Here is a 19707-nt window from a genome sequence, read left to right on the forward strand (position 1 = left end):
CCCCCCCATTCTCCCTGCCTCCTGCTGCGGACGCCGGTGATGCTACAGCCCAACGGGCCGCACGTGCTTCAAGCCCCACCTGCGCGAGCGGCGCTTCCGGGCCTGGGGAGGCAGGAAGTTGCCACGTCTCGTCAGGGCAGAGGCCTCTGAGCCGCCGCAGCCCCGGCGCGTGGTGGGTCTGGCCTGGGCAGCGGGATGGAGAGGCCCCGGGGGTCCTGACAAGCAGAAGCCGCCGCCTGGCGAGGGAGGGGTGGTGCGGGCGCAGCGCACGGCAGACTGGGCACGGCAGACTGGGCACGGCAGACTGGGCACGGCAGACTGGGCACGGCAGACTGGGCACGGCAGCCGGAGAGCAGCCTGGCGGGGTGGGAGCACCACGGGGCCGCGGACAGGCTCCGGCTCGCCCTGGCGGGGGAGGGGCATGAGGCGGCGCAGGCCGGGAATCCGTCCCGGACCACCCACCGCGCGGCTCCGAGCAGGCCAGGGAAGGCCGTGGGTGCCCGACAGTGTCCTGGACGGGGGTGCCCGCAGCGGGCAGCCAGGAAGCCGGGCGTAGAGCGGAACCAGCCTCCATCTCCCGTGCCTGCCTCTCAGGGGGCTCGCGAGCAGGCGTCCAGGCAGGGCAGGGGCCTCCCTCCCTCCCCGCTGCGCCCCCCCAGATGCCCCTTCTCTCCCCGGAAGCAACAGGTCACACCCGGGGGTCTTTCTGGGGCCGCCCAGCCCTCCCGGGGCTGCGTCATCCGGCCAGGGGCAGCCGGGACATGCTGCCGGGCCCCAGGGCCCCAGTTTGGCCACACGCTCGGGACAGGGGAGGCCAGTCTGGGCTCTGCCCGGGGCGGCTCAGCCTGCGAGCTCAGGGTCTCTGCGGCGGCCGGCGGGCTTGGTCCCGCTCCCCGAGCGTGGAGAGGGCTGGGGGCTGCCCTGCTGCCCGGGACGTCCGGGGGGAGCCAGGGGCCTCTCCGAGCACGCACGAGGCTGGGGCTGGGAGGCGGGGGCAGGGCCGCCCGGTCCAGACGAGACTCGGCAGCGGCCCCCTCCCGTGCAAGCTCAGCCACCCCCCCACCCCCGCCCCGCCCCGTCCCCTGCAGGGTCCCCCAGGCAGCTGCCCAGGGCGCCCTCCGCCGGCCCGCTTACCTGGAGGGCGCCCGGGGGGCGCGTGGTGCCCACTTCTGACTGCGGCGGCCGCCTCGCAGGCGCGTCGCTGGCTTCACGGGGGAGAGGCGGCCTCGCCCTGGCGGCGGCGGCGGGCGAGGGTCTGAGGCGCAGGAGGCCTGGCCCCGCGCGCCAGCGATGACTCGGTCCCAATTACAGGCGCTGCCCAGACACGCCGGGAGGCGAGGCGCTGGCATCTGGCCGGCCCTGCTGCCTGCAGAGGCCTCAGCACGCCCCGCCGCCCTGGGCGCCCCCCTGCGCGGGACCCCCGCCCCGTCCTGCCCCTGCCCCACGCCCCGGGCCCGGGAACCAGCCCCGGTCAGCACTTGAGGGCTGAGATTCCTGGGGAGGGAGGCAGGAGCTGAGGGGGCCCGGGGTGGGGGTACCCCCTGGGGGGCCTGAGAGGCAGGGACAGGGGAACGGCCGGGACCTGAGGCCGGTGGCCGCCCGCCCAGGGGAATGCGGGTCAGGCCAGGGGCAAGTCCCAGCGAGACGAGGTGCCAGAACCTTCCTGACGGAGGCAGCGACTTTGGTTTTCTTTTCGCGGCGCAGCGCCCTCTGCGTCCTGTGGCGGGGACGTGCCGGCGCGAACACGCCGTGTTGCACAAGGAGACGCTGCGGGAGGCCCCGTGGGGGCGGCTCCTGCCCGGCCCAGGGCTGGGTCTGCCACATGGTTCCGGCCCCGCTGGGGTCGCCCTGAGCCTCCCTCACGTCCAGGCCTCAGCCCGGCTCTGGTGTCATGGAGGGGCCTCCGGCCCTGAGCCTGTGTCCGGTTTCTGGCTGAGCTATTCGGTGCTTTGGGGGGGGGTCTTCTGTGTCAAGGTTCACGCCGGAGACAGAACAAGGACGAAACCCCGTCAGTCCAGAGAGCGGCACCACGTCCCGGATTAGAAAGGGTTGGGAGGCCTGGGGGCGGGTGGTCAGCGCGGCTCGGGCGGGGGTGGACAATGGCCGGGCACGGAGCAGCAGAGTCTCCTCAGTAAAGAGCCCCCACAGGGACCAGAGCCGACGGCCGTGGGGGCCTGAGACAGCCCGGCCAGGCTCCGGGGCGGCGGGAAGGTGGGGCCCCCGGGGTCACCGCTCGGGCGCGGCCCAGCGGAGGGGCGATGACACCGAGCAGGCTGCCGTCACCCGGCGTTTCTTTCTAGCTCCTTCCATCTTTTCGGATGAAATGTATGGAGAGGCCAGCGGACACCTGCGCTGTCCACACCCATCCAGGGCCCCACCCAGCCGCGCCGCCGAGGGGGTGCCCCTCCCTCCTCCCACTCCTGCCCGAGTCGCCCCGGGCCCCCGGGGCGCCCCCCCGCGTGTGCGCGGCGGCCTCCGTCCCTGCTCTGCTCGTGCTCGTGGCAGTGGCTGGTCTCCGCCCTCGCTGGTGGGGTCTGGACGTCAGGTGGAGAGCCGCCGGCCGCGGGGCCACGGGGACGCCTGGGCACCCCGGCCTCGGGGGGAGGGGCCGCTGGTCTTGGGGCGTGTGCAGCGACGCTGAAGAGGCTCCCAGATCGCGCCGCCCCCTGTCCCGGCCGGCCCCAGCGTGGCGGGCCTTGCTGCGGTCGGTCCGGCTCCCGGACGTTTGCCGCCAGACGCTTTCCGCGCACGGGGGCGCCGAGGGGTGTCTTGTTGTTACCCGCGTCTGCAGCGCTTGGCGCACCAAGGACGCCGACGTCGTCACGTGCAGCTGCCCATGGTGTGTGGCTTCGCGAGGCCCTTCCCTGCGCCACGAGGGGGTCCCCCACCCTGTCTTCCTGGGGCTCACAGCTGGCCCTGCGCCCGCCGAGCGGGGGCTGCGGAGGGCGTGACCTGGCACAATGCTCGCGTGTTCCCCGAGGGCCCGCCGTGACTTCGAGTCTGTTTGTTGAAAAGATTTTCCTCTCCCAGCTGGCTCACGTCACACCTTTGTGGAAAACACGTTACCGGGCCTGTTTCCTGTTTCATCCCGGCAGCCTCGACGTTCCTCCCCTGCTGTTTATTGAGGTTTGGCGTCGGTAAACGTGTCTTCCGCAGCTTGCCACCCCGGCTCCGTTATTTAATCAAGGTCCTCCCGTGTCAGCCCCGCGCCCCCCGGCCCCCGGGCCTGTGTGTGTGTGTGTGTGTGTGTGTGTGTGACTCCTGAGATTGCCGCAAAGGTCTCTGCACACTCCTGAGTGACCGTGGCCGGCGCTTCCCGCAGCCGGCACTCACTGGCTTCTGCTGTCGGCCCCCGGGTGCGGGCGTGTGCACCACGCTCTGTGCTGTCAGTCCCCGTGCGGCCGACTCTGGTGGCAGAGGACACGAGACAGCGGTGCCCCCGGAGACACCACGGAGAAGGCGCCCGGCACTGCACTCCCCGGGGGTGCGAGGGGTTAAGCACAGCGCTGGGAAGCTGTCCGCAGCCTCTGCAGCACGAGTTCAATCCCTGTCCAGGGAGCTACCCACAGGGCGCAGCAGACCCCTCCTGTCTCCCCGCTGCTCCCCCCAGCAGTGGATTTCAGTGGATCTGCCTGTTCTGCTCCCCACTCTGTCTCTGGGAGTCCTCTCACCCCCGCACCTCTGGCCTGTACCCCGGTTCTTGTGTGTATAAATAAATCTTTAAAAAAAAAGTGCCTGGCACTCAGCAAGCGCCTTCCCAACCAGCCCCTGGCCCCTCCCCGACCCTGCCAGTCTGGGCCTCCCAGGGGGCCTGTGGGCAGCCTGGCCCCGGCTGACCCGCTGTGACCATGGCGTCCGCCTGCACTTCAGCCCGAGATGGCATCTGCCTCTGATCCAGCTTCTCAGCCTGACCCGGCTCCTCTTTCCTGCCTTGCGGGTTCCGGGCCGGGGCCCACCACCTGCTCCTGTCGCTCAGCAGTGAGCCCGAGGGCAGCTTCTAAAGGTGACCGTCCTCCTGCTGCTTCCAGGGCAGCACGGGCGCGGCTAATTTTAGACTCATCCTAACCCAGCTTCTGGGCAGCGGCCAGGCAGGGCCAGGCCGCCCCTCCACCGGGGGAGGAGCTTAGAGAGAAAGGTGGGGGCACCCAAGGGCACGTGTCTGCCTTCTGCCGGGCGCCTTCTATGGACGTGGAAGACACGACGCCCTTGGCCGCAGCCCCACTGGATCTGAGCCGCGGGTGCTGCGCTCGGCGGGAGGGAGCGGCCAGGAGGGAGGCAGAGTCTGGAGATGCTGACGCCTGCTCCGGGCTAGGAGGGCTGCCCGCGGTCAGCGCCAGCGCGGACAGGCCCAGGCAGGTGTGGGCAGGAGAGACCCTGCGGGACGAGGCCAGGGAAGGGGACCGCAGGGCGCGGACAGAGCAGTGTGTCCCGGGAGCTGGCCCGGCGGTGCTGGGAGACTGCTGTCGCCTGAGTGTGGGGTGCGAGGCCTCGGGGGGGGGGCTCTGGGGCTGCCTGGGGGTCTCGTGCTGGAGGACGAGCAGTGCCCCAGCGTGCTGGCGCCGCGGCCGCGCCTGGGAGGGCCTCTGTGTGCGGTGGTGGTGGGGGGCCGGGCGCCAGCCCCACGGAGGGAAACAGAGAGACAAACCAGACGGGCTGAGAGGAGAGTGGGGTCTCTGAGCCTGGCACCCCCACCCCCATCGCCGGGCGCTGTGCACCCCTCAGCCAGCCCCACTCTTGGCTGAGCGCTGGGGGCATTTACTCCATCGCGCCTCCCACCCGGAGGGACAGCGTGCGCTCGGTGACGGCAGGAGGCCCGAGGGCTGCAAGGGAGGCAAACAGGGTGGCAGGAGGGAGGGTCCTCCGGACCCAAGGGAAGGCGGCTGTGGGCAGTGTCCAGGGAAGGGGAGCTGGCCCAAGGTGGGCGGGAGCCCCGCGCAGAAGCCTCTAGGCAGCAGGGGGGATCTGAGAGCAGGAGGAGGGCTGGGGGGAGAGAGCAGGGGTGCAGGAGACAGCAGGGGTGGGGGAGCAGGGGTGCGGGGCGACAAGGGAGGTGGGGAGACAGCAAGGGTGGGGGAGATAGCGGGGTGGGGGAGACAGGAGGGGTGCGGGGAGACAAGGGGTGTGGGAGACAGCAGGGATGTGGGCCACGCGGGGCTGCAGGAGTCTGGGCACGAGGCCAGGCTGAGCCGTGTGCCCCAGAGTGGGGAGCGGCGGGGCAGAGTGGGGGCCGCATCTGTGCCAGGGGGTCCTGAGGACACAGCCCAGTTGCCAGGGAGGTCAGCAGGTGGGAACCCCAGTAACAAGGTCACGGTCTCAGCGTTTAGTCTCAGTTAGCCACAATGCGGCGCCGCTCATTCTACGCCTGAGGACGGTTAGGGTGACAAGGGCGTCTCCCCCTCCTCCGGGACGCCCCTCCGCCGGCGGTGGGGGGGGGCAGGTGTGCGCCCCGGCCTCGCTGGACGCCCCTTCTGTAGGCCTGGGGCGGGGCTAGGCCTCGCCGGTGCGCTCTGTGGTGGGCAGGTGGCTCTCGGGCGTGGGCTTGGCTGCGCGGTGGCCTGCGGGGCTGCTGCCCGCGGCGCGGGGAGGACCTGCCTTGGGACGGGCGTCAGACCAGGGTCGCCGCGGCGCTGCGGGAGGGAGGCAGACACGGGCCAGGGCCCGGCTTGGCCCATCTGGCCGGTGTCCCCGGGACGGCACAGCCGCGCCGCTCACCTGCCTGCCCGAGCGCGTGCGGTTCGGGGCCGCGGGGCCGCAGCACCCGCCGGAGGCGCCTCTCCCGCCCCAGCGTCCCTCACGGCCACAGCAGTCGGGTCCCAACTTGCAAACGCGGGGCTCAGAGACCCAGCGCGGGCCCGAGAAGCTGAGGTCCTGCTGGGGTTCGAGCGAGGCTGCTTGGAGCTGGCCTTGGCGCCCTCCCCGCCTCCCCGCTGGCACAGCCGCCGCCCAGTGGCTAGTGTTGTGGGGGCGGGGCACCCCCGCCCGGACCACGGCGGGAGGACTGGCAGCCTCATGCCCCCCTGCGTCTCCCTGCCCGCGGTGGACAGGGAGAGGCTGTGTCCAGCAGTCCCCGCTCTGTCCCCGCAGGGCGGCACCAGGGCCGCAGGCCACCTCCCGACGCCCCCAGGGCCTTCCCCCGGGGCCTCTGGCCCAGACCCCGCAGCGGGTGAGGACACGGACTAGCCCTCCCCGTCACTCAGCAGGACTTCGCCAGCCGCCTGCGTGTGGACGTTGTCCCTGATCTCCGCAGCCGGCCTGTGGGTGGGTGGGTGTCACCACCCCCTTGCTACAGCCCAGGCAGCTGCCGCTGGGACGGGGGCTGGGTGCTGCCCGGGCTTCTGCCGCCTAGCCCGGCCCCTGTGCGGTCCAGTGGTGGAGGCGGAGCCAGGCCCCGGGGAGCAGGGGTGACTCCCGGGCCGCGGAGTGGAGGGGTGAGGCTGCTGGCGTGTGGGTGGAGAGGCGAGGGCTCTTTACTGGGCGCCACGGAGCCCTCCCACCGCCGGAGCCTGGTGCCACCTCCGGAGCTTCCCGGGGCGGCCGGGACCTGCCCGCACCGGTGCCGTCTCTGCAGATTAGGGACCAACAATCGCTGCAGCCGGGGACAGCTCCTGGGCCTCCCCGGGAATGGCTGGCGCCCCAGGCCTCACCGATGCCCCGAGACGGCCTCGCAGAGGACTGGGGGGTCATGCTCAGTGCCGGAGCCCCGCTGCGTGCCGGCCTCTCCTGGGCCGGGCTGTCCCGCAGTTACTTCACTGGAAATTGCTCGTCCCCGGGAAGTAGCATCAACGCTGACTCTTTAAACAAAACGTGTTCGGAGCAGGCGCCAACGTCGGCTCTGCCTGACCTAAAATGAGGTCGGCCCCCCGCCCCCTGCTGTGCTGGCGGCTCCCCGCGGGGCCGGGTCTGGGTGCGGGGCTGGTGGAGCAGGTGAGGCTGGGAGGCGCGCGCCCAGGGAGGGGGCCTCGGCGGGAAGAGCCCGGTGAGAAGCGCAGGCCCCCCACCCGCAGCCTCCACCCAGAGGCCCTCCCCGAGCATCCACCCAGAGGCCCGCGTCCCCGCTGTGAGCTGAGCTGAGGGGGGGGGGCTGAGCGCTTCCCCCTCCCGCCCCCCAAACCAGGAGGGGGTTTTAATATGGGGGCAGAGAAAGGAAGGCTGACCTTGCTTTGCAGGGTGGGCTCCCCGCTGGCCTGCCTCCCGGCCCCTCCTCGCTCCCGAAGCCCCCCTCGGAGTCACGTCCAGGGTGCCCGGGGAGCTGGGCCAGGCTCCTGGAGCCGCGCCGGGTGTCGGGTGGGCCGCGGAGCCCCGGCTGCCGCCGCCTCCGACACCTCAGGGCCCAGCGCCAGGGCGGCCCCGGCCCCAGCAGCCCCGCTTTGCCTTTACTTCAGACTCTCCGACCCCACTCGCCGCCCCCTCGCGGGGCCTCGGGCCTCCTCCAAGGGGTGCAGGTGCCGGCGTCCTGGGGGCCGGGTCAGCAGGGAGCCCCGAGCTGGCCGCGTCAGGTGGACACAGCTGTCTGAGCCCGGGAGTCGTGTGAGAGACCAGGATCGTGCTTGTTCATTCAGGAAACTCGTCCTCGGCAAAGGGTCGGCCCGGGCCCAGCGCCGCGTTGGTGTCCCGGCCGCAGGAGGTCGACCTGTGAGCCCGGGAGGCGGCCGCCCGGCCAGGCGGCATCCGGGCTGGGGAGCCGGGGGGTGGGGGGCAGCGTCAGAGCTGGTCTCTGTCCCAGGTGCCGTCTAAGTGGAGGCCGGCCGCCCTGCCCCCCGCGCCCGCCCCGGCCCCCCAGCTGGCAGGTCACGACCCAGAGGCCCAGCCCGGCGGGGGGCAGGTTGGGGACACACAGCCGCTGCCCCTGCTCTGGCAGCTCGACCCCCACGCCCCTCCGGGGCGCGCCCACCTGGCCAGGGGAGCCTGTGAGCTTCCCCGTCCCCGAGCAGGGCTTTCTGGGTCCGAGGGGCCGAGGAGGGAGGGAGGCTACAGGGACGCGCCGCGGGAACCGCTAACTCAGCGCGGGACGCGGGCGAGTGGATCTCAGACGGGCTCTCGAGACTGCAGGAGCCCTGGAGGGCAGCACGGGTGGCAGAGGGGCTCCGCGCAGGCTGGGGGTGTTCCGGGCCCCGCGTGTCCAAAGTGGCCTGGTCCTGCCTGGGGGGCTGTCAGCGCTGAAGGTCGCCTTCCAGGGCCCGGGGCCCTGCCCACGTGCCTCGCTGCCCAACAGCAAACCCGAGTCCTGCCCCCCGGGCACCCGCAGGGGTGGGCTGCGAGCCTGGGGGAGCACAGAGCTCCCACGGGGGTCCTCGCCCAGCGCCTGTGCCAAGACCGAGCCCCTCAGGGCCGCTGTCTACAAACCCTGCAGCCCCACGCTGCGGGCGGCCCCGGGTCCTCCCAGATGGACGGGGCGGCCCGGAGCGTCCAGTGCCCAGGGTCACCCCAGAGTGGCTCCAAGCGCAGACTCAGGCCATTACCATCCCCCCAGCATTCACCCTCCAGGGCCCGCCCGTCTGTGCATCGCGTGCGAAGGCAGAAGCGCAAACACTGTGGGGCGCCCCGGTGCTCCCGGACCCCCCTCATCTTCCAGAGGCCGACTGGGTGTCGGGAGGGAGGTGGCCGCGTCCCACGTCCTGTGCTCTGCTGTGGGGCCAGGCTCCGGGCTCCCCGCCCCTCCCGCCGCGCCCGGGCCCCCCCCCCCCCCAGCTGGGGACAGCAGCGGCCGCCCCGCGGTCTCGCGCGCCCCCTGGTGGGGAGCGAGCAGGGCTCCTCCGCGCAGCGCCCGTCGCGCCCACAGCTGTTCTGGGGGTGCCCCGCAGGGTGTCCCCGCAGGGATGCCTCCCGGTGCGATGTCGTCAGGTGACCAGGTCTGGGGAAACGCGAGAACCGTCCTGCGCCGCTGCCAGGATCCAGGCCTCAGAGAGCCGCGATGCTCCGCTTGTCTTTATTTCCGAGACCCGTTCCCGCCGCCCCGCACGCGCTGCAACCCCGCAAGGACCCCGGCCGCCCGCCGCCACGTCACACACACACTGATTCCTCAGAGGACGCTGAGTGCTGTGGACTTTCTCACAGACGAGCTCCGTGCCCACCCCACCCGGCGAGACGGCACGCGCTCTCCCCGCCGCCCCCGGTGCCGCCGCCGCGGCTCTTCCCGGAGGACCCGGAGGACGCGCAGGGCGATGCCCTCCCCAGGCGGGCGCCGAGCCGGACCCGCGGCTCCGCCCTCACAGGTAGAAGAGCGAGTTGGCCAGCTCCAGGCTGGGCTCCCGGTGGATGCTCTGCGCCACCAGGAAGGTCAGCTTGTGCGCGTACTGGCAGGGGGCCGGCCGGCCGATCACGCCCTGGGGGGGAGTGGACGGACGGGACGTGGGCTGTGGGCTCAGCCGCGCCGCCCCCAGGCCTCGCGCCGCCCCGCAGCCGCGGCTGCCGCTCCTTAGCGTGTGTCACGGACGCGGTTCTGCGGCCCTGAGGCGGGCTGGGCGCCCACCACCCCCGGGCGGCGGAGCGGGCGCGCGGGCTCACCGGCCAGTTGTAGTACAGGTGGCACAGCTTGAACGTCAGCCTCTGCATGTGGTCGGGCCTCAGGCCGTTGTCGTCGTAGATGACGTTGTAGTGGGTGGGGTTCACCGTGCCCCGGCCGGCCGCCTGGCTGACCAGGTAGAAGTCGTACCTGGGGAGGGACGGCGGGCCGTGAGCCGGGGTGGGGGGCGGCCGGGCGGGGGTGCAGGGCAGGGGCGTCCGGGCACTTGCCAGTCTGGCCGCGTGGCCTCCGTGTCCACGATGGTGCCCAGCGGGGGGTTCCGGACGCTGCGGCCCAGCTCGGCGAAGAAGCGCGGCGCGCTCCTCCTCCTGACCACCACCACCGACAGCCTGGGGCTGGGCCGGGAGGGCGGAGTCAGGCGGGCCCGGGGAGCCGCCCCGCGCTCGCGTTTTAAAAAATGACATAAATTCACTAGAAACATCACACACGGCTGAAGACACACGCGGCCGGCGGCGGCCTCCCCGAGACACGGAGTTCCCGGGATCAGTACTTGACCTCGCCGCCGCCAGGCCGGGAGGCGCTGCTGGCGCGCGGCTGGGGTAGGAAGGGGTGAGGGCGTGGGGGCGGCGCTGCCCAGCGCTCCGGGGGACGACCCCAGGATTTTTGGTGGAGACGAGACTTTTCCTTTTTGGCCACTGGCAACCCCCCGCCCACTTCCTCTCACCCGGAACATCCGGGGAGAGCCCAGGCCCCTCCGTGCCCGGGCCCACCCGCCCTGCAGAGCCAGCCCGGGCGCAGACGCCGATGTGCGGAGCCTCTGGGCGTGACCGATGGCAGGGCCTGCCCCGCAGGGCCACGCCTGGTCATGTGCCACTGTGGGCGGGCCCCCTGGGGGGCGAGGACTGCCACCGTTTCAGCCGAGGATGACTGATGCTGCCGCTCCGCTGCCTGGGAACAGCCTGTTGTGGGGCAGGCGTGGCGGGGCTGGCGCTGCCCCGGCCCCCGTCCTGGAGCCCCGCGCAGGGGAGCTCCATGACCTGCTCCCTGGGGCAGGGCGGGGGGTGGCGCTGGCCACGGGGTTGGGGGGTGAAGGGGCTATCACCCTCCTCCTGGGGTCACGGAGGCCGGCGAGCCCCAGCCTGTCGCTCACCACAGTGACAGTGGACGGTGGGGTGGCCGTCAGCCCTGCAGACGGGGCTGCCCACAGCCTCGGGAAGGTGCTGCCCCGTATCTTAAGCAGCCAGCTGAGAAGGGCCGCCTCCCCCGGCCAGCTCCGACACTGTTCCTGCACTCGCCCCGGGCACGGCCGCTGGGCAAGGGGCGCTGGGCGACGGGGCGGGGCTGGCACCTGCGCGCAGAGGAGGCCCCGCCCCTGGGCCTCACGGTCACGCCACAGCCCCGTCCTCCACGCGCGCGGGGGCCAGAAGCGGCCGCATCGCCAGCTGTCCTGGCTGAGACCCGCCTGTGTGGGTGCCTGCTCCCCGGGCCGTCCACTCCCCCCGTCCCCGCTGACCCCTGGGCCGTCCGGCCTGTGCAGCGATGCTCAGGGACAGCCGTCGTAACGCCGCGGCGGGAGCGGGGACCCGGCACCTGGGGCTCGTGGCCGACGCGGTCACACTGCTCAGCAGCTGCGGCACCTCGTACTCCAGCACCGTCCTCAGCTGGCCGTCCCCCACGCCGTCCCGGTACAGCACGATGCGAGCAGGCGGGCTGTGGTTGCGCTGGTACCAGCTGTTGAGCGCGCCTGCCGGGGGGTGCTGGTCAGCAAGGAAGGCTGTCCTGCCCGAGGCCGCAGTCCCGGGAAGGACCGGGCAGCCCGGGAGGACCAGGCAGCGGGCAGGACCAAGCAGCCCCGGAAGAACAGGGCAGCGAGACATGCCCAGCCTAGAAAGGGGTGGACTTCAGGGGTGTTTCTGCCTCACGGACTCTGGCGGCCCCGGCCTGACAGACTCGCCCCCGGCGCCTCTCTGCTGACATGTCCGTCCAGGCGGCTGAAGCTCAGCCCTGCCGGGGCGTGCAGCGTCCCCGAGGCAAGTGACCCCTGAGCAGTGTCTACAGCGGCTGCCCCTTCCTCCTCTACTGAGGCCCCGGGAAGGCCCAGGCACCCCAAAGCTGCCTGGCACCGTCAGAGGCCCGTCTCCCCTGCGGGAGGCAGCTGGCTGGCCTGAGGCGTGCGGACTTGGGGTGAAGGCGCCGTCCCGGACCCCCATCTCCCCGTGGGCTCGGTACCGCTCATGAGCGCTCTCAGGCAGTCTGCCACGTCGGCCGCTGAGGTCTGGAGGGCGCAGCGGGAGAACCACCTGCAGGGGCCAGGTGGGGGAGAGCTCAGCAGGCGCCGGGGCAGGACCGACGGTCTGAGCAAAGATCACGGATGTCACAGGCCCCACCACGCGTGCCCGCCCCTGCGAAACTCACTGACAAGACACTAACGCATTCTGCTGGCCACGGACATGGCAGGCTCGACCCCACCAGCCACGCTGCCAGGGCCGGCACGAGGGAGCTGGACGGCAGCGGACCCTCACACCGACGCGGCGCCACAGCCGCTGAGGAGGGCCCTGGGCGCCCCTGGGCCTGAGCGCTCACACGAGCCCGGCGCAGACCGGGCGCAGGTGCCCTGCTGAAGTCGCCGGCCAACCGCGGGCATCGGGCAGAGGCAGAGGGAGGTCGCGTCCAACGGTGATGCAGTTCCCAGCAGACTGGCAGCTGCTGCCCACGCGTGCGCCGTCAGCCAAGGCGGCGGGAGCCATCAGTGACGCGACCGCAGCGCGGCAAACGCCTCCGCTGGGGCTGGCGGCGTCTCAGGCCTCGCTCGCCTCACCAGCCCGTCAGTGCCCACGGCGGGGGCGGCGTCATCCCCACCCTGCTCAGCAGTGACCGTCCCGCCACGCCAGGCAGGGCCACCGCAGGCTAAGCGAGGGGCAGGCAGGGGCGAGCCAGGCCTGGCCCGAGCCCAGCGGTCTGGGGGGTGGCCCGCGGCGCCTCCGGGCAGGGGCTCGGAGCACAAGTGCCAGGTGCGCACGTGGGTCGCCCGGGAGCTGCGGGAAGAGCCTCCCGGGGCCACCAGCTCCGGCTCGCCGCTCCCACTCCTACGCTGCGTTAACTGGTGGCCGGGATGGTCATCGTGGGAGAGTTTTAAAGAATACATTTCCCGGGCCTCCCCGGGGGCGCAGCGGTTGAGCGCCGGGCTGTGAAGCTGCCCGCAGCCTCTGCAGCGCCGGTTTGATCCCCGGCCGCCGGGTGAGGGTCCCGCATGGCGCACAGAGCTCTCCTGCCACCCGCTGCTCCCCTCAGCAGTGTACTTCGGTCCTTCTGCCTGCTCTGCTCCCCGCTCTGGCTCTGGTGAATCCTCTCACCCTCCCGCGCTCCTGACTCTACCCAGTACTTGCATTAAAAAAAAAAAAAAAAAAAAAAAAGGACTACGTTCTAGATAACGTCAAAAGAAAGAAACAGAAACGGAGAACAGAGCGCTGCCTGCGGCGGGCGCCGGTGAGGCCGTGCAGGGGCGGAGGCCGGGTGGTGCTGCAGTACCTGGTCACTTGCGGGTTGCTGCTGGCCACGAGTCCAACCACCACCGTCCCCGCGTCGCGCGCGTCCCTGCAGACGTCGACGCCCACCACCATCAGGGAGCGCAGCTGCGGAGCGAGGTCCTTGGTTTAGGGGGGCCGGCATCCTCTCCCTGGCAACGCTTGGCCGTGAAGTGTTGAAAGAGCCGCCCCCGTCACCCAGTTACAGGTGGAGCTCAGGGAGCCCGGCGTGGGGGGAGATGGGGCAGACAGCCCGGAAACCAGAGACCCAGAGGGCGGAAGGACACAGACTTGCCCACTCCACCCCTCCGTTGGGGCGCCAGGGCTGGAGCTGGCCCTGCTCCCTCCCTCCCTCGCCTCTAGGCTGAGGAACTTGCGAGATGAAGTCCACTGGGCCTGGAGACAGCCACGTGAGCACACGCGCCCGGGGACCACGAGGGCCCAGTCAGGCGTCCAGGCGTCCAGGTGGGGGGTAGGGACACTGGCAAGGTCCCTGGCTCCTCCCTCCCTCCCGTGGCCACCATGTCAGGTGCAAACACAGCCTGGAGGCTGGGCTCCTCAGGTGCGAGGCTCTCTCCGAGTCTGTGCCCCCAAAAGCGTTAAAGGGACAGGCCGAGGGCGCAGCTTTCCACAGCAGCTAGGAGGCTCCATGTCCACCCGCCAGAATACATCCACCCGCCGGGGGCCAGGCCCGCGAGGGGCCCACACGGTGACTGCGCCACGGGGCCCTGGCAGGCAGACCCACAAGTAACCCCACGAAGGGCATGGGGTGCGTGAGGCGCTCGCGTGGCCTCGCTGTGCGGCGCGCCGGGGTGACCGCCAACGGAGGGTGCTCACGGGGATCTCCACGGCCCACAGCTCGCCGCCCAGCTTGCAGGTCACCTGCATGGCGACCCTGGTGGCCACGCCTGCCATCACGCCCGGCCTGCCCAGGGTCCGCGCCAGCACACACTGGCTGGGCACGGGGACGTCTGAGCTCAGGTACTTCTTGATGGACTCGTAGTAGCTGCCCCGGCTTGACGGCAGGACACACATCACCTGGGGAGGCGCGAGGTCAGTTCTCTGGGCACAGAAGCAGCTTCTGAAACATGGACGCAAGCGCCCCAGGCGTCCCCCGCTGCGGGAGCCCCAGGCCCACACGCGGCCTGGCCGACCTCGCCCCGAGGCCATCGTGCCTGAGGGGAGCTGGCTGCAGCTGCCCTCCCTCCGCGCCCAGCACTCCCAGTTCCGCTGCACCTTGTGTTGGGTTCTGGGGCCTCCCCACCCCCTGCTCTCTCCAGGCCAGCCCTCCCCGCCGCGGCTCCACCCACCGCCCTCCACAGGGGCACCCACCCAGAAGCCAGATTCAAGCCCCCCTGGTGCCGGGCGAGCAAGTTAAGGGGACTCGCTCTTTGACTTACTTGACTAGAGAGTAGAGGCACGGGGGGGGGGGGTGGCCCCGGGCCTGCTGGGTCCCTGCCCCACCACCACCTCTGTCACCCCCTCCCCCGGCCGGGGTGTCCTCGAGCAAGGGCCTCCCCTCCTGAGCCTCCCTCCCTCCCTCTCCCCCCAGACCCTGCGCTGGGGAAGGGAGGGGGCGCCCAGGGCAGCGGGGGCGTCCCCCCCACAGGCTGGACCACGCTGTCTGCCCGGGCTCACGCGCTGGGAAGGGCCGGCCCCGCACACGGCTGGGTGGGACGAGAAAAGCTGAAAGATCCGCCGAAGCCCCAGAATCCTCCCTCCCACGCTCACCAGCTGGACCTCAGGGGTGACGTGTCTCTGTATCGCGCGCAGGAACGCGGCCGGGTGCTCCTGCACTTTCACGCTGCGTGACAAGATTAATTTTAGACACAAACCCCCCTGGGAGCACGGAGTCACGGCACAGCAAACTCACGAAAAAGGAACTTTCCAGCAGGCTTCTCACTGGGAACAAAATCACTGGACTTTTCCCTTCAGTCTAAACTCGCTTCTCGTCCCAGCCCCCAGGAGGGGAGCTCAGCGCTGGCGTGTGGGAGCCAGAGGCCCAGCAGAGACTGGCCCTTGAGGCTGGCCTGGGAGCGAAGACCCTCGGGAGGTTTGGGGAGGGGGGCTGCGCCCAAGGGGGGGCAGCCAGGCCCTGGAGGCAGCACCACCCCATCCCCCCCGGGCCAGCGGTGAACACTCAGGTGGGAGAAGCCAAACCGTGAGTCTGGGGAGGGTGAGGGGACACTCGGGGAGACGGTGGGGTCAGGCGTGGGCAGGCGGACACACCCCGCCTGCCCCTGGCCCGTGAGGCAGAGCCTGGTCTTCCCCCCACCCCACCCCGCCTCCCCTCCGCACCCTCCGCTCAGTGAGCTGCGGCTGGGGGACCGCGCGGCCCCTCCCTGGGCTGCGGAGACCCCCAGGCGCTGCTCGGAGGGCAGCCCAGAAGCCGCTGCGCCCGGCTCAGGAGCTCAGCGCAAGCTCTGCTCTCGCCGTGCGCCCAGCGGAGGAGCTGGCCCCGGGACCGGGATGCTCTCGAGCCGCGCCAGCCGTTTGCCCGTCTCTAAGCAAGTGGGGCACTTGGGGTGTGCGGGGCGCGTGGGGCGCAGGACTCACACTCTGGGGGGGTCCACGCGGACCCCCATGTCCTCGCCAGCTCTTCTCAGGCAGTGCAGGAAGCCCTGGGCCGCTGCTTCCGCTCGGTCACTGCACACGAACAGCCACTGGCTCAGCGGCCGGGCGCTCAGGGGCCGGCAGGCGCGGATGTCCTTGGACCAGTCGGCCGCGGCCGCGGGGAGGCGCTGGGGGGGAGGCGCGGGTGAGCCGCCGGCTGGGGAGGGCGGCTGGGCGGTCGCTCTGGGGGGCAGACGCGCCTCCTGGGCAGGGATGGGCATGGGGCGCCCTGGCTGCACCCCCAACCGCCCCCGCCCCACCCCGGCTGCTCTGCCTCCTGGACGAGGTCTGGGCAGGCTGCGTCTGGCTGTGCCAAGGGAGCCATTTTTAAATGTGGCTTTGTTTGTTTCCCTAATAAAAATTTTGCAACTTGGAATGTCAAAAAGAAATGAGGAAATAGCCCCCCCCAACCGTTCTGCCAACAGAAACGTGAGCTCGTGAGCTGCTCAGCCACGGGAGCCGAGGCCGTTCCATCAGGCAGAGGCGAGGAAAGTGTCTGAGGTGAAGCACCTCAGCGGGCCCGGGCCGTGGGCAGAGCGGATCTAGGGGACCTGCCGGTGCCCCGGGCAGGGGACGGGGCAGGACGAGGGTCTGCGCTCGCGGGAAGACGAGCCCCGGCAGGTGCCAGCTCGGTGGGGCAGGAGCGTGACGCTGAGGGCAGCCGGAGGAGGGAGACAAACACTCATGGTCTCGCTGAGCCAAGGGTCAGACAAAACTAAATGCAGCAAAGCCAGAAATCTGGCTGTAGAGACCCCAGAGGGAGAAGGAATTTAGGGGGAGCCCAACAGCATACCACGGAGGATTACTGGGTTTCGTGGCAGGCACCACAGGAGCTGTGAGCCGCACCCCTGCATCACACGTGGTGATCGCAACAGAAGATAACCAGAAGAAATCACGGCGGGCCAAGCGAGCCGGAAGTCAAGGCCCAGCTCCTGCAGAAAGCAGGCTGAGGACGCCCCCTCCCGAGGCCCCGGCGACGGGTCCGGGCCCGGGCCGAGGTCCTCGCATCTACGCCCCGTGACCAGCGCTTCGGGGACCAGCCGCTCTGGTGCAGGAACACGGGCCGTGGTGCTGGGCCTCCGCGCTCCCTGGACTGCCTCAGCGAGGGACAGCGGGATGCCGGGCGGGGGGCCGCGGCTGAGCTGCCCACTGGTACTGCGGCCTCACCCCCACACCGGGGCCCCGCTGACCTGGCCTCTCCCACCGGGCGCCCCCGAGCCCCGGGGGTGCTCACGACTGACCAGGGAGACGCATGCGGGCCCGGGCAGGGCCGGAGGGGCAGTGCTCACCGCCTGGTCTCCCACGAGGATCTTCTCTGCGGGCGCCACCCGGCCGGTCAGCGACACCTGGCTCCCCAGACGCAGCCCCCAGGTCTCCAGCTCGAACCGCGCCTCTTTGTTTCTGGGGAAGGCGAGAGCAGAGTCAGCCCAGCCCGGCAGGCACCGGGTGGGACCTCAGCTGGCCGAGCTACCCGGGGCTGACTTTCCTCCGCACAGCTGACTTCATGCCACTCGCGGTCTTTCCTTGGGCCGGCGACGCCGTTTGGGAGGTGGGGGGATGGGCGAGGGCCCCTGGACGTCCCTGGGAGGCCGGCAGAATAGGCTTCCAGCCCACAGACCGGGACGTCCTCCCACGGCCGGTCCTTGGTGTCGTGTGACCCGAGTCCTTGCTCGGCCTCAGGGTGGGGCTGGTGAAGGACCATGACAGCGCACACGGCGCCGCCACGGGGCCAACGCACTGCACTCAGCAAGCAGAGTCGCCCGTCCTGACGACGGATGCATCACTAGAGGAGTATCGCAGAGGCTGGGAGGTGACATCTCGAACACTGGGCTTGTCGCGTGGGAGTGGATGGAGGGTGAAGAAGGGAGTGGGGACTTGCTCTGGAGGTGGGGAGGGCAGGGCACGGGCAGCGGGCGGGGTCCATACCAGCGTGGCACTGCCCTGGCTGCAGACTAGCTGCGTTCCGCCCGGGGCAGCCTCACACTGTGGCGACCTCACCGCTGCACTGGGTGGCCGTGTCAGGTCTGGTCACATGGGAAACTGTTTATTTTGCTCTCTGCTCTCTGCTCAGCAGCAGGCGGGGTGATCACAGGAGCTGGGCGCTGCTGGCCATGGGGCCCTGACAGGCCGGGCGTGACGTGGGCAGGCGGGGGCAGGGCACGGACACAGTCGGGGCAGGACACAAACCCAGGCGGGGCCAAGGCTGTCCCCATGCTGTTGTGGTCACAGGCCAGGTGTGAAGACACGGCAGGGTCGGGGGAGAGACATGCCTGTGTCCAGCACTGACATGGCAACACACTGAGCTGCGCGGCACCGGGCACACGGGCACACATGTGGGCACCCGCACACACACGCACACCACACACTTCCTTTTTGTTTCTGTAAACCTCCAAATCCCTCCAGTTGGTATTACTTAAAAAACACTTAAAAAATTGTTTTGAAGAACAATCAAGAGTGTTCCAGAAGGACGCGTCCAGCAGAAACACAAAGCGAGCCACGGCGGCCATTTAAGATGTTCTGGGGCGTTTAACACGGTGAAGTTATTTTACTCTTCCAAAGGAACTTACTTTTTAAGTCATTTAAACCAACGTGTCCAGAACAGGCGATCAGGCTGTGGCCTACCCGGCGTCCGGGCGGCGCCGTGCTGGGCGGGAGTCCTGGGGGGTGAGGACCCAGGGGACGCTGCCCCCTCAGGCTGCAGCTGTCGGCCGAGGAGCAGCAGGACGCGTGTGGTGCCCCCAGGGGCGTCTGCACCTGGGCGCCAGGGCCTGCTGGCCGAGGTCCACGGTTCTTCGCTCCGCTGTCCACCCTCTTCCTCAGAATCTCGCACGGAACCCACGAGCAAGGGGGCGGGCGAGCCCAGGGCCGGGCTTACCTCTGGAGGTTGTCCGCAAGCCGGGCCAGGCGCTGCTGCCGCTCCAGAGGACTCAGGCGCATCTGCTCGGCCACGGCCTTCATCATGTGGAAGTCGGCGGTGGCCTGGCCGCCCAGCCCTGCCGCGATGGGAAGATGTGGGTGAGCGGCTGGTGGTAGCGGCGCAGCGGGGCCCGGAGTGCGACCTCAGAGGCCACGCGCGCTTGCCTAGTACCGCCTTCTAACCAGCATGCGTGGGGTCGTTTACACGCTCTGTGCCATCCGGAGGGTGGACGTCACCACGGAGAGCGCGTGGAGGACACCGTCTGCTTCCCCAGGCCCCGGACACACACACGCCCGCCTCCCCTGGGTTGCAGCGTCGCCCTCGGGTGCTCACCGAGCGCAGGTGCCGGGGCCGAGAAGCCAGCACCCCAGGGAGTCTCCTCCCTTCGGGGATCACATCCCCATGGGATCTCTCTAGTCGCGGAATCGCTACCGACCAGGGCGGCACCAGAGGGCAGCAGAGCCCCCCACCCCCACCCCAGCCCCCTGGCGAGCACGTGGCGGCCGGGCACCCTCTCGGGCTTCAGTGCAGGAACCGTGACCTGAGGCTCCCGCAGCAGGAAACAGGGTGTGCCTGAGCAAACCCGCGCCAGCCGCCCCGCAGCCTGACACCGGCAGGTGCCGCGAGCAGCCTGGCCGCAGGGAGGCGCTCGGAGCCCAGCCCGCTGCAGCCCAAAGTAACCGATGGGCAGGCGGGGCAGGAGACATGAGACTCCCAGCGCGGCGCTCCCAGGGCTGCTGTGCTCCTGCTGCCTCCACCCCCCACCCCACCCGGGCTCAGGGAGGCTCTGCCGCCCCCCCCCCCCCAGCAGAGCGTCACCTGTCAGGAAGCAGAGCTCAGGCAGCAGGTGGGCCAGGCGGGGCTCCGAGTCCTCGGGCCTCTTGCTTTTCAGCCGACTGACGAGCACGGGCTGATCCAGGTCAGACACCCTGATGTCGTATTGCTGGGGGCGCGGGGGGCAGGGTCAGCCGGCACGGCGGCAGGTGGCACCCTCGCCTGCGAGCAGCCAGGCGCCCCAGGGAACCTGGAAGCCAGTGGCCCCGGCGAGGGGAAGGTCCCCCCGGCTGCCGGCGCGTCTCCCTCCCGAGCCCGCGTGCACAGGGGCCGGCGGGGCACTGGGGTCCCGTGATCACCGGGAAGGGAACAGCCCGTGCGCCACGGCCACGCAACGCGGCCACGCGCCTCCCCGG

At 70.8% G+C, this 19707-nt stretch overlaps 1 protein-coding gene across 1 annotated transcript in view; it reads right to left on the minus strand.

Annotated features, from left to right (window-relative positions):
* Positions 1 to 9206: 9206 nt before the first annotated feature.
* Positions 9207 to 19707, minus strand: part of PIWIL4 (piwi like RNA-mediated gene silencing 4) — a gene marked incomplete at both ends in the record, with an annotated part of 35451 nt that continues 24950 nt past the window's right edge. Inside the window, 12 exons of the mRNA XM_084248512.1 lie at positions 9207 to 9323; positions 9505 to 9652; positions 9733 to 9858; positions 11054 to 11207; positions 11693 to 11763; positions 12884 to 13095; positions 13825 to 14025; positions 14719 to 14791; positions 15544 to 15728; positions 16890 to 17001; positions 18476 to 18593; positions 19337 to 19460. Of these exons, the coding sequence (XP_084104638.1) occupies positions 9207 to 9323; positions 9505 to 9652; positions 9733 to 9858; positions 11054 to 11207; positions 11693 to 11763; positions 12884 to 13095; positions 13825 to 14025; positions 14719 to 14791; positions 15544 to 15728; positions 16890 to 17001; positions 18476 to 18593; positions 19337 to 19460 (1641 nt within the window). The remainder of the gene's footprint in view (positions 9324 to 9504; positions 9653 to 9732; positions 9859 to 11053; positions 11208 to 11692; positions 11764 to 12883; positions 13096 to 13824; positions 14026 to 14718; positions 14792 to 15543; positions 15729 to 16889; positions 17002 to 18475; positions 18594 to 19336; positions 19461 to 19707) is intronic.

This window comes from Talpa europaea (assembly GCF_964194135.1).
Source record: "Talpa europaea genome assembly, chromosome: 12".
Taxonomy (NCBI): domain Eukaryota; kingdom Metazoa; phylum Chordata; class Mammalia; order Eulipotyphla; family Talpidae; genus Talpa; species Talpa europaea.